Source organism: Vanacampus margaritifer, chromosome 1 (genome assembly GCF_051991255.1).
Source record: "Vanacampus margaritifer isolate UIUO_Vmar chromosome 1, RoL_Vmar_1.0, whole genome shotgun sequence".
NCBI classification, from domain to species: domain Eukaryota; kingdom Metazoa; phylum Chordata; class Actinopteri; order Syngnathiformes; family Syngnathidae; genus Vanacampus; species Vanacampus margaritifer.
The window spans coordinates 50,263,938-50,277,187 of record NC_135432.1 but is presented as its reverse complement, the minus strand read 5'-3'; the positions used below and the strand labels follow the sequence as shown (position 1 = coordinate 50,277,187).

Below are 13,250 nucleotides of genomic sequence, written 5' to 3'. Positions count from 1 at the left end.
TTTGACGTAATGGCATGTAAGCTCCCAATCGTCCATCGTATGTTTTTTGTTGTTGTTGTGCGTGTTTTTTGTTTTTGTTTTTTTGTAGTACAGTTTTTGTCATTCGACACATCATTTCCTCTAATTGTAAAGTGTTTAAATCCAGATAGGTTACATTTGATCAACTCAATAATGAGGAAGAGCTGTCACAACTTGACTTTGACTGGACAGGATTTTTTTCCCCCAATAAATTTTTTCATATCTTAACAAATTGGCATTATTTTAAAATATTTTCTAACTAAAATTTTGTGACGGCAAAATTGCAACTTAGCAGAAATGGTTGCAAGCTGTGCGGAAGTGACACACAGGCGCGCGCACTGTGACGTCACGACACGTCACGCGAGAAGGCACAGGAGTGGATGGACAGGAGGAAATAATGGTGAACAACGCCAACAACCGTTATACGCGGTGACATTGTGCAAGCACGGCCACAAAGGATTGCACGCACTCATGGAGGTGAGCATTAAAGTGACGGACGCTTGCTTTTTTTCTTTTCTTAATTTTCCAGTACTGTCTCGTCAAATTAGCAATAGCTTTAGCAGGACGAGGGGTTGATCCACTCAAACGCCGCCGCGTCACTCAAATCCACACATCGTACATCGCTGGCAGATCCGTTTGACTCATGTAGAGTTTAAAACAATAAAAGATTGTGCATAGCTCTGCAAATAGCCGAGTTCCGCGCTGCCATATTTGATGCTGTTTTGGTTCAAGGGTTGACGGGAGAAGGAATGCGGAAGTAGTGTGGGACGCACAGCTGACTTGTTGACGAATCGACGTCACAGCAGCTCGCCTGCAATGAGTCAGTGACACATGATGTGATCACTCGCCGCACGCTGTGTCACTGTGCTGGCGTGCGCTACAACATCGACAAGTTAATGGCTTATTCGATGACATAATGTGCCACGTTCCTGTTTCATAGCCAGCAATGTTCGGTCATATGTCCACACAAAACAATACATCACCTAACGGGATTGCCGTTTGTTTGTTTACTTACAGTTCTGCGGTGGATGGGCGACAAAAGGAAATTAAAGATGTAGATTGGTTTAAAAAGCACCCTGGAACACTCTACAGGTGAGCAAAAAGCTTTTGCTTATAGTATGCTTAGTGATTCTTTAGTTAAATATAGGCAAACAATACTCACCAAAAATATGTGATAGTGACATTTGGGATTAAATTTCAGGATGAAAATAAAATCTACCTTTACCTGTGAGTTCCACTTAATCTAAACTTTTAAATGTACTTGCCCAACTGTTTATGCAACTTGTTCTCTAACAATGAGCTCAACTGCAAAATGTACATGTTTGATCCATGAATTGACCCAATACATTTCCTGGTTCAGTTAGAAAAAATGACATTTAACTAATCCTCTTTATCATGTTCACATCTTGACATCAAGAAACCAAGATGAATCCTAACAATTGTACAATAACAGCACCTGGCCAGTGTCATCAGCAGGTTGCCACAAAGACACAGGGAGACTGGAAGAATCACAGAAAGACATAGAGGTGGACTCATGGATCAAACGCCTACTGTATTGTCAATGTTATTGTTCATTTCCTTAAGACAAAGCACATTTTAGAAGTAAAGAAACAATGAACAGCTGGACATGTGCATTCAGTAATATAGAGAGGTCAATTAAGTTTACCTGTAGAGGTTAAGTTTATGGCATTTTAGGGCCATCTTGAGATTTCAGCCACAAGCTTGATATCACTACATTTTTGTGAGTGTATTGCAGTAGTAATACATAATATTTTTTGTCTCATAGGCTATGAATTCCTCTAAGTATGGGGAAGCTTCAGATGAAAAAATGCTTGAAAAAGGTAAGCATAATTTCAAAAATGGAATGTGGAATCAATCGTGACCATTAATGATGTGAATATCAAATCTCACAGGCGCTCTTAGAGTGGAGACCAGTGTTTAAAAAAAAACCCATTATCTTCCTTACTTTTTTTTCTTTTCAAAAGGGATGTTCATAACATGCCTTTTTTTTTTTTTTTTTACTGCGCTGAACATGATCAGATAATCTTTTATGTTGGCAGAACACAAGCATGGTAAAAAAGACGGGACTGAGGACGTTGCTTTTGGTGACGCAGCCGGAGAGCGTGGAGGAGGCTCTCCTGGGACCGCTGAGGCTGGTAAACGAACTTCCTCGGAAATGGAAGCTGACTGTAAGCAGTTGCCAAGCAGCAAGAGAATCAGAGTCGCAGGAGAGGTGAGTGGATTCGATTCATTAGGACACCCAATTAAAAAGTCAGATCAACAAAATATTTGTTTCCTCTCAAGTTGTCACTTCCAAAAATTCTAGTAGGATAAAATAATTTTTGTCTCATTCCTTGTCAACTAACTGTTTTAAGGTCATAAACGCACAGCCATGTACCCTTTGTAATATGTCACTTGCAAGAATTCTGAAGTTGCACAGTCTGTTCATGCCTACTTTAATGTTGTATTTGATACAAGAAATACTCAGTGTAAACTGAATTGTAAATTTGTGTTTGATGTTGTGCTACAGAAAATGTTTATAGACAAGAAAATGATTTGCTGCCGTGCAAAATGTGAATTTAAGGAACAAAAACTGTTGATTACAACCCATGGGAAAAATAATGGCATCGCCAGTCTCAACAGATGTTCATTCAGTTTAACTTTGTAGAAAAGAAGCAGATCACAGGCGTGGCACAAAACTAAAGTCATTTCAAACAGAGAGCACTTTTATGGCTTTAAAGTAGATGGCATCCTCTTGTACGAATGCATTCTTAAAATCTGCTGCTGAGATTCCTCATTGACCACTCCAACATCTCGGCCGGTTTTGATTAGTACGAATAAAATATTTCTCTTCCATCACTCTTGGTTTTATTGGATTGTTAAAACGTTCCTTTTTTTTTGTCACTCTGGTTATCGCATCTTCTTTAAGGCGGTTTCTTACAATTTGGTCCCAGATATTAATGCAAGTTGCCTGCCATTTGTTTTGCTGTGCATTTTCTGTTTCAACAACACATATTGCTTTAAGTTATCTGTCTTTGATGTCACTTTGACACTTTCCTTTCAAAATGTTCCCATGTTTGTACTTGGTCCAGATTTTAGACAGCTGACCAACCAACATTTTGTACAACATTGCAAGGATGATTTACTTTATTGAAGAAGTTTGATAAACCTCTCCTTTGTTTCAATTTACATCTCTCGTGATTCATGTCAGTCAACTCTCCAAAGCGTCATCACTCGATTTATTTTTTTTTGAGAGGTGTCATCACTCCTGTTGAACTGCAGACCACAGATTGTCAAACTCCGGTTCTCAAGGGTCAGAGTCTTGCATCAATTGTCACCAACTCCTTGCATCGAGGGCCCCTATCCTCATGTTTTAGATGTTTACCTCCTTCAACACACACCTGATTCATATCATCAGCTAATCAGCAAGAAGTACAGAAACTCAATAATGATTCTGATCATTAGAATCTGGTGTATTAGAGAAGGGGCCCTCGAGGACAGGAGTTTGGTTTCGCTCCTCCAACACACCTGGTTTATCAGACTGCCCTTCAGAAACCTGATTACAATCCTGATTATTTGATTCAGCTGTGTTGAAAACATGCAGGACTGTGGTCCTTGAGGACCTGAGTTTGAGACCTATGTTTTTTATGTTACCCTCCTCCAACATATCTGATTCAAATTGATTGATTCATTGAAATTCATTTGATTCAGGTATATTGGAGGACAACACGCCTGATTCAAACTGATTAATTTATTCAAATTGCAATTCATTTAAATCAGAATGTTGGAGTAGAGAAACCCTGATAACAACCCTGATCATTTGAATCGGATGTGTTGGAGGAGGGAAACATGTAAAACTTGCAGGACTCCGTCCGGCCCTCGAGGACCACCAGTTTGACACCTGTGCTGCAGACTAACCATCTGATCTAATCTGATGCAGGTTCTGGGAATGGAAATTTACTGGGTGATTCCATCAAATCTTCCCTTCTGCTTGGTGTAAAAAAAATTAACAGTTACAGCCTACCACACAAAAAATAAAATTAAATTGTGTTTCTTAAAACCACAAAGTTGACATTTTAGTTTGATGTTATTTTCTGTGATCTGCCTTTTTATGCAAAATAACTGAATGAACATCCTTTGAGACTGCCATATTATTTTTTGCCAGGGGCTAAAAAGTAAAATTAATTGTTTGTTATTAAATGTTGTAGTTTCTCTGAATATTTGATTATTCAATAGAATTTTCAGTAGGATACTTGAATTCTAAAATATTACACAGCTGCTGCCTTACAACTCCCGTTATAGTGTCATTTTTATTGTTTAATAAAATGCTTGCTTAGGTCCTCGAGATTAACCTACCAAAAAATGCTCATCAATTAAAAACATTTATGAGCAAAAATGCTCCTCAAAGAAAAAAGTTTAAAAAACAACAACATTTTATCAATGTACTGGGCAGCATTCACAGATGTGTATAGCACATGAACAGCGTGTGACAACTCTGATGTGTTTCTTAACTGCGGCAATGTGAACTGCTGATGGTCTTTTGATGGTGGTTGTGCGCGGAGTTAACTGTCAGCCTGAGAGAAGCAGATCAGTTGGATGAAAAGAGCTAGCTAGCACTTATGCTAACATTACCTCAAAAGTGAAGAATGTGTAACTATAGTTTGTCAGGTGACAGTTCTAAAATATTCAGAGGTGGCAAATCTAGGTCCAGGAAGTAAAAACTCTGCCACAGTTTTGGCTTTAGCCCTAGGTGCTACCTTGCTAGCTCCCATGGTGCTCGTTTACCTGCTAGGGAGATAGCTAGCTAGCTAGCATCAGGGGCTAAAGCCAAACTGTGGCAGGGTTTTTACTTTCTGGACCTGGATTTGCCACTTCTGGGTAAATTGCAGTAATTTGTACATATTTTGTTGTTTATTATATCTAGATGAGACAGCAGTTGGCAGATGAGAGCAGCAGACATGAGCCTCTGTGTCTCAGCACAAGCGGGGAGATGAGGGACAACCTCCATGGCAAATCCAGAATTTCGTACAGAAAGCCTCTCTTCAGTATCTCCCACAGAATCTTGGAGAAGAAGAACAACACACAGAATCTCGAGCAGCAAGCAGGCCAAGGTCCTGGAAATCAGATAAACTCCAGCAGCCTTTTCACCTCCACTCTCCTAAGTTCCCAGGAAAATGGCTTATCGGAGGCTTTTCCAAGCATGGACAATTCAGGCCAAGCGTGGTCAAAAGACTCAAGCATTTACCCGCTAATTGAAAAAATGTTTTTCATTCTCAATAGCCTCAGTTCCAGCATGACTCAGCTGCACAGCAAAGTGGACCTATTAAGTCTGGAAGTCATGCGGATAAAGAAGCAAATCAAACCAGCGCAGATGGTGGCCGAGTTTCAGCCTCCTCCAGAATATCTGCTAACAAGCGAAGAGTTGAATCCTCTCATGGAGCAGACGGCCAACGCTGGAGAGCTGGCTTGCCGCTTGCTTGTGCATCTCTTCCCTGAGCTGTTCAAAGCCAAGGAGTGCTCCCATGAGTGCATGGCAAGCAAGAGATCGCTGGAGTCTTTACATCTGCAGCTGATCCGCAACTATGTGGAGGCGTGCTACCCCTCCGTCAAGAACAACAGCGTGTGGAAGGGAGAGTGCCTCCCTCAGATCAATGACTTCTTTAACCGCTTCTGGGCCCAGAGGGACATGGACAGCGCTCGGCTGCTCAGGAAGCAGACAATGGCCGGAGACGGAATCAAAGCAGAGCTTTCCCCAACCTGTGATTTCCTAAATGAGCAGGGTCGGGAGGAGCACACCAACGATCAAGCCACAGAGAAGCTGGACGAGCTCTCTTCCCCGGAAGACTTTGTCATTTTCCTCATGCATCGACTGTTCCCGGAGCTTTTTCAAGAGGGCACCAAAGTGCCAGATAGCTCAAACTGTTTCAACAGCATGGGTCAGCAGATTTTAGACTCTGACAGGATGGAAATCATCAAAAGGTATATGGAAAGTAATTTTCCAGATGTGCCTGAGGAGAGCTGGCTTCAGGTGTGCATTCAGCATATGGATGATGCGTTTGACGGTCCTCACAGCAACGGCAATGCAAGTGAACCTGAAACCATCAACGATGAACGCTATGACGTGGCCAGCATGTCCGAGGACGTTTCTGTCCTGAAGGTTCCGGAGATGTGTGACAATGAAAGAGCCTTGCGCAAGTCCAAAAAGTCGCTGCTATCGCAGATAGATTTTGACAATCTGGAGATCCCCGTACCGGACTTCACAGTTCCCCAAGAGTTTCTCTTGTCCAAGGAGCAGCTGAAGTCTAACTACGAATGTAGTTTGTCTATTGGGAACTTTGCCTCCCGGCTGCTGGTGCTTTTGTTCCCCGAGCTCTTCACCCATGAGAACACTCGCAAGTTGTACAACTGCAGCGGTTCTCTCGGGAAAAAGCAGCTAGATCCTCTACGCGTGAACCTCATCCGCCATTACGTGCAGTTGGTCTACCCACGGGCCAGGAATGACCGAGTGTGGATGCAGGAGTTTGTGGGCAAACTTGACGAGAGGTGCCGGAGACATGACACGGAGCAGAGGAGATCTTACCTGCAGCACCGCAAAGTCTACAGTCACGATACAGAGCAGGACTTTTTCCTGAACCAGATCCACCCAGACGGCACGAGGGAAGATCCGGAAATTCCCACATTACCTCCTGAGAAAAGCAGCAAAGACTTTTGCAAAATTCCCCTGGATGAACTGATGGTTTCCAAACCGGACTTCCCCGTTCCGCCAGCTTACCTTCTGTCAGATGCGGAGGTTCGGGAAATAGTGCAGCAGAGTCTCTCGGTTGGAAACTTTGCTGCCCGACTCTTGGTGCGCCTCTTCCCTGAGCTCTTCACACAGGAGAACCTGCGGCTGCAGTACAACCATTCGGGGGCCTGTAACAAGAAGCAGCTGGACCCTGCGCGCCTCAGACTGATCCGTCACTATGTGGAGACGGTGTATCCCGTGGAGAAGATGGAGGAAGTTTGGCACTACGAGTGTGTGCCAAGCATCGACGAACGCTGCAGGCGCCCCAATCGCAAGAAGTGTGACATTCTGAAGAAGGCCAAGAGGTCGAATTCTGTGTTGTAGTGACAGCCTCCCCACACACACGTCATCATTTTTGCTCAGCATATAAGCTCAACTTTACAAATCTGTCCTTTGTAGGATCAAGCCACCATGTCAAGTGTTTCTTCTGACAATTAGTCCTGGTATAGCTCTACATGTATGACAAAAGTCTTGCTTTAAAAAAGCCAAAACTGTCATAGCTTATTTAACTTTGATGTAGCCTTCAAGAATAACAATGGAGAACATAATTGTTGTTGAGTTAGGTCTGAGAGGTGTTTTTAACCCATTTATAGGTGTTGAATCCAAAACTGATCTCAGTTTTTCCTCTATCAAATCAAGTTTTTGAGCTATAGTAGAACCGTTTTTTAAAAAAATATACAGGGAGTCTTCGAATTTCTGGCGAGTTCCGTTCCTACGCTGGCGATGTGACCCGAATTTCACTGTTAAAGTCGATATTTACATCAAAATACTTTGTACAGTAATAAAAAAAACATCTGCGCGACATGGAAGAGCCGGAAGCAATATTTCGTGTTTCCGCACTCATTCATTGCTGACGGTCAGGCGAGCCGACCTGCTTGATGGACGTCCGTTGCTGGAGGTAACAACTACACAACTTTAAATAACTTTAAAATGGCGTGATTACTGTGGGAAATTAACAAAAAAAAGGTGCTACGGACGAGGCACGGACGCCGTAAAGCCAAAACAACATAGGTCGCGCACAACGTAACTCGAGGACTCCCTGTATGAAATTTAGAAAGCAAAAAAAACTGCAGAAAACGATTGTATACCCAAGATTAAAGGCCTCTCTACAGCAATCCGACATCAGATAAATGAGGCGTCAGCCTGAAGGCAAATCACGTCGGACAAATGACGGAAATATACAGTAAGAAGATCCAGCCGTTTTTAGCCATCTTGGGGCGGCCATTTTGCCACTTGCTGTCGACTGAAGACTACATCAAAGTTGCTCAGGGCTCAGGCACCGACCAATTACAGCTCATCTGTTTTCTGAAGCTGATCTGTGATTGGTTGTTACCAAAGACCTGAGCAACTGTGGCAAAATGGCCGCCTTCTGGTATTGATAAAAACTGCTGGATTTTGCTGCTTAACTCATATTTTACTAACACAATAATATTAACCAGACTACCGTATTTAGACTAGTGGGGCTGCATAGAACATTATTGTCAAGAAAAAATGTTTGGGGTTGACTTCCCATTTTAAGTAACTTCTGTGCATGCGTTAGAACATGGGTGGGCGCACTCTGTCCTCGAGGGCCGGAGCCCCACAGGTTTTGGAAGTTTCCCTTCTCCAACAGCTGATATATGATCAGCTCATCAGCAAGCTCTGCATAAGCCTGAGAATGATCCTGTTGATTGGAATCAGCTGCGTTGGAGCTGGGAAACATCCAAAACCTGCAGGACTCCGGCCCTTGACCGAGTTTGCTCACAACTGCGTTAGAAGTAAGACCCTTCGATGCCATCAGCGGCGGTAGTCACTATTCCTCATTATTAGAAAAAGGCAACCCGGAAGCTCTTTACATGGGCGGGATATTAAAACTGAAACAATGCATACCGCCGTTATTTTCACTCACAATTTACTCCCACACAAAGGACACCCTCAGGAAAATTACAGAGTATCGTGCAATATAAAAGTAAATCCTACCTGATATATCCAGTTGCGCCTTGCCATAGTTTGGTTTCATCACCCTATCAACATACGCCAACGGTAATGTAATACAATGCTGGTCTCGAACCATAGTCATGAATTCATTTTCTCGATCTTCTGTCCATGATTACGTTTAAATGAGAAGGGGGATAATGTGCAAAATTGTAAAGGCTTTCCATCATTTACTATTTATCCGCAGTCGTCACTTCCTGTTCTTACCCCATGCACTGATTCGCTAACCGCCAGAGTGATCAAATGTCACGACGGTCCAATACTGATTCAACATGTTGAATCCCCCGAAAACTAAGGATGTAATGATAACGACAATACCGTGACATTAAAATTGCCACAACATTGTCGTCGTCATGTTACGATATTTAAAGCAGTATATATTTTACAAAGGTGAGGTTGTATTCCATTTGTGCAGTTTGAGCATCATCTCGTGGTTACTTTTAGTGCACTTCAATTTTAATTAGGAATGTTTGGGCCACTGCGGTGGTTGTCACTCCTATATAGCAGTCATACCAGCAAATACTTTTCAACATCTTGTCCAAAAAAATTTTTTTTCAAATGACCCGCTTCAGTTAAACATTGTGAAATACATAGACCATGATACTTTGCGCCGCTGAGCCAACAGGAACACGACAATGACATGGCCAAGCCAATTTCTCCGTCATTGCAGTTATGTAGAAAAACACAATATTGTGCTTTTTCTCCCAATAAGAGCTTTTTGTTTGTTTGGTTTTACACACTATTATATAATATATCACCACCCTCCCTACAATACCATGATAATTATCGTGTTGTGGGGTTCATATCGTGATATTTATCATATCGTGATTGTTACGTTCCAACTGAAAACGCACCCGACACTCCCCAATGGCTAAGATATTACAACAGTCATTTTATACACCGATCAGATGGCACATACTTACGCCCGTACACTTCCTGACTTCTGACGTCGGATTGGTGTCTCGAGAAAAGCCAGCACTGATCCTCTTAAATCTTACTATGCTAGCATTCTGTTTGCAGATATTGATAGTACTGAGCAATTGGGAGCTGCACACACCTCTCAACTGTGATTTCACAAACAATTGGCCACATTGCTGTAGATGAGCTTGATTGTAATCATCTCTTAGTACAGCTAATCAGTGGCATTTTGCTCACCTGGAGGGTAAGCTGTGGAGAAAAACTTAATGTTCTAGAAAAAAAAACTGCAGTTTTATAATGCCAATTTTAATAAGCATAAAAATCTTAAGTCATTTTTTTTCTCTCCCCAGATAGTTCCCTGGTGTAATAAGAGTAGTTCATAGCATCGTTTTCTAAATGAGCAAATATTTCTGTTACCAATGTTGCATTGTTTCACCTGTTTTGATAACATGCTATTAAGCCTTGTTGTAGAGGTTTATATTATAGAACATTTAACACTGACAGTGGTTGAGCACTTGTTTCTAATAAAAATAAATCACATGACAATTCGGGGCTTTTATACTCGGCATTGAGCTAAAACAGTATTAACACTGATAAAATTGTCCTGATCTGCCAGTTTTAGTTTGGCACCAATTAACCCTTTTTAGTGATGAGAAAATGAAGCACTGCAATATTTTTGGGACTCCTCTAAATGGTGCTATATAAAGGCTAGTGCAATGGAAATCGATTACATTTCCACTGCATCTTTAAACCAAGATGACAATATAGAGGAGTCAAAAGACATCACAAGTGCTTCATGAAGCTTCATTTGTCCATCACTACTTTAAATTAACCATCGACATCTTTAAGATAACATTTCCATCAAAAACAGGTGGAAGAAGTTGGTAAACTCGTTAGTCAAATATTATAGCAGAGTGCATCCAAGTGTGTATTTATTTTACAGCCTGGAAATGTTTTTTCATGTCTGGAATCAACAGTTCATCTTCTTGTTGCCTCCATAACACTTTTGTAGACACATCTCAGAGGATATTATATATAAGTGTACCATGTCTTTGTAGTGCCTTAACTGGCCAGTCAGAACTTCAAGACTTGAAGGCCTCATCCTTTGGTAGCGCTATAAACTTCCAGCGCCTTAAAGAAACTTTGTACTTTTCTTCATTAGCAGATTGACCCAAAACCTTTTTCAGGACAACTCTCATTAAAGTAACAGTGTTGGTGTCTTGGTTCTCTGACATCACCAGGTCCAAAGTGTCCCCGACTCTCACCTAAATATAGTACATAATTGTCAGGACAGACAATACATGGAATTAATTGTAAAAATACATTACTGGTAAACACTCACCGTTTTACTTTTCTTGATAAGCCTTTGCCCATTTAATCTGAGTTTGTGGCTGTAGAAATTATCTTCAATTTTGCTGTTGGAAAGAAAAAGGTCATTTTATGGCTGGAATAGTCTTTCAAGCCTTTGCTTGCTGTAGAATCTTTAACATGTTTTTGCAACCAAAATCAGTATTTGAGACATTTTACCATAAACAATTGAACAATCTAAGATCCAATTCAACAACTATTATTTCACTTTTAAAAATGAAGATTAATGGTGAAACCATCATTGGTATTAATTTACTCCTGCTGGGCTGGTCACTATCCATTCGCAGGGTACATATAGGCAATCGTTCACACCTGTGGACAAGTCTTCAAAATGCAGGTGGAAGACGGAAGGAGACACTATCTCCACACATGAAGGCTGGACCTGAGATTTGAACCCAGAACCTCAATTGTCAGATGTGCAAACCAGGGGTGTCAAACTCATTTTAATTCAAGGGCCACTTTCACCAAAACTTGAGCGATCTCAAGCGGGCCGAACCATTCTACGAAGGCAGATCAAAATTTGTTTTGTTTTATTGGCATGCAGATAATTTCAAGAACATTAGGAAACCGTTCCCATGTATCATATAGCAAAGTAATCTGAAATTTCTTAAACCAAAAATGAGCGGAAAATGTTTGCATCAAAGCCTGAGTGACAGCCAAATTTCAGAATGTAATTCAAGTGGTTTTCAGTGCACACTGCTGTGGACAAAATAAGCAACAACAGTTAATGTTAGCAAAAAGTAGCAGTTTGCAAGACTGGACCCCCTGAGGGCCGGTTCTGGCCCGTGGATTGACACCCTGTGCTACTATACATACCTAACGATATGAAATTAGAAACATCGGGCACTCCTGGCAGAATCATTTAGAGGTTTTGTTATGTGTGCCTAATATGTGAGACTTACTTGCGAGCCATGTCCAAGCCAGCTCTTAAAATGACATCATAACGGAAGGACTGCACATATTTCTCAATGTCTTTATAGTCTTTTGGCATATTTGGGTCCTCATCCACCTCATCCTCAGAATCACTGCTTTCAGGATCATTTTCATCCTCATCCTCTTCTTCCTCATGTGTTAGCTTCGCAGCACCTTTCTTCTTGTTGCTTTTGAACCTCAGCTGATGGACAGACCACCTCCTTACGGCATCCCTGCCGCAGAGAGCCGGCCGGTGGCAACCCAGTGTGTGGTAAGCGGAGCAGCCCCACAGCTGGCGTGTGTGGATAGTCCTGGGACACCATTCTGTCTGTGCAGGTCCATATCCAGCAGCCAGTAGATGGCGCGGGTTCAGCCTTCCCAGCTGCCTCATGGTAAGAGCTTGGACCACCAAACTGTGCATGTTAGAGCTCCACCCCGTCACTGAAACCAAATGTAATTAATAGTCATTGAAAACTAGAATTAAAATAGCATTTTCGTTCACTGAAATAAAAACATTTCTGTATTCCTTTGTAGTCTCACGAGATTTCTGCAACCTAGTTGCAATGATTGGCACAAACGTCAAATTGGAAAACATCTTGAGTTCTACGAAATATGAATGATGTGGGAGTGTTGAACGAGAACTGGAAAGTGTTGTTGTTACGTGTTGTCTCCAAATCCAGCGAATATGCACGAATAATAAAACAAACTAAACCATCAGGCAGTTTTTCTTTTATCCGCATGGATCGGCTTCCTCTGTTTAACCGAGTTGAGTCTGACACATCAGGTTATGACCGATGTGAAGCTAACTGTTAACTCACGGTAAAAAAAAAAAAAAATCTTACACACACTTTAGCTAGTGTCACGATTGATAAACGTCATATTTCACTAAACTGCTCAATCCTAGCGCTACGATGTTATTCCATTGCAGTGAAATGACGCACATGTGGAACACTCACCTAGAAAATAACCTCGCATAGCTTGTTATGGTACGTCGTCTCTTACTGTTATTTGTGTTGTCATATCAGCTCTTGGTCAGTAGTGCTGCCACCTATCGATTAGGAGAGTATGGTACAGTTTTTCTTCTTGTAAACTTTGGGCGGTTGGCAAACAACGAAATGGTGCATTTCCACCACCTTCTGGTTAGGAGTATGGGCCAGAAATGCTATTATATTAGTTTGTCTGGGATGTTGAAACCAAATAAACATAACACTTGCTTCCTAAATCATTTGGTAGAATATATTTAAACACATTTTTCCCTACCCAGGTCACAAATTAG

The 13,250-nt window shown here is 41.6% G+C and overlaps 2 protein-coding genes across 4 annotated transcripts; one reads left to right on the top strand and one right to left on the bottom strand.

The window, feature by feature from the left end:
- The first annotated feature begins 367 nt into the window (after window positions 1-367).
- bend3 (BEN domain containing 3) lies at window positions 368-10,240 on the top strand. Its single transcript, XM_077577281.1, has 5 exons — window positions 368-495; window positions 1,036-1,110; window positions 1,805-1,859; window positions 2,079-2,251; window positions 4,943-10,240. Exons 3-5 carry the CDS (start codon window positions 1,808-1,810, stop codon window positions 7,124-7,126), a joined length of 2,409 nt encoding a protein of 802 aa, XP_077433407.1. The 5' UTR covers window positions 368-495; window positions 1,036-1,110; window positions 1,805-1,807; the 3' UTR covers window positions 7,127-10,240.
- Window positions 10,241-10,609: 369 nt separating this feature from the next.
- mtres1 (mitochondrial transcription rescue factor 1) lies at window positions 10,610-13,016 on the bottom strand. 3 transcript variants are annotated; one of them, XM_077577489.1, is made up of 4 exons: window positions 12,931-13,016; window positions 11,965-12,415; window positions 11,037-11,109; window positions 10,610-10,959 (listed from the first exon to the last, which is right to left on the bottom strand). In XM_077577489.1, the coding sequence occupies exons 1-4, from the start codon at window positions 12,947-12,949 to the stop codon at window positions 10,777-10,779; spliced, it is 726 nt and encodes a 241-aa protein (XP_077433615.1). In that variant the 5' UTR covers window positions 12,950-13,016; the 3' UTR covers window positions 10,610-10,776. The 3 variants fall into 3 exon arrangements, with proteins under 3 accessions (XP_077433615.1, XP_077433698.1, XP_077433534.1); XM_077577572.1 differs by lacking the exon at window positions 12,931-13,016 and adding an exon at window positions 12,821-12,884; XM_077577408.1 differs by lacking the exon at window positions 12,931-13,016 and adding an exon at window positions 12,636-12,804.
- Between the last annotated feature and the right edge of the window lie 234 nt (window positions 13,017-13,250).

What these genes read in the sequence shown, in the direction of transcription:
- bend3 (XM_077577281.1), top strand. Translation starts at nt 1,808, where the DNA reads ATGAATTCCTCTAAGTATGGGGAAGCTTCAGATGAAAAAATGCTTGAA. An exon ending in TGAAAAAATGCTTGAAAAAG is followed by an intron (nt 1,860 to 2,078) that starts GTAAGCATAATT and finishes TTATGTTGGCAG; the next exon opens with AACACAAGCATGGTAAAAAA. An exon ending in GAATCAGAGTCGCAGGAGAG is followed by an intron (nt 2,252 to 4,942) that starts GTGAGTGGATTC and finishes TATTATATCTAG; the next exon opens with ATGAGACAGCAGTTGGCAGA.
- mtres1 (XM_077577408.1), bottom strand. Translation starts at nt 12,714, where the DNA reads ATGCGGATAAAAGAAAAACTGCCTGATGGTTTAGTTTGTTTTATTATT. An exon ending in GGCTTGGACATGGCTCGCAA is followed by an intron (nt 11,110 to 11,964) that starts GTAAGTCTCACA and finishes TCTTTCCAACAG; the next exon opens with CAAAATTGAAGATAATTTCT. An exon ending in TTATCAAGAAAAGTAAAACG is followed by an intron (nt 10,960 to 11,036) that starts GTGAGTGTTTAC and finishes TACTATATTTAG; the next exon opens with GTGAGAGTCGGGGACACTTT.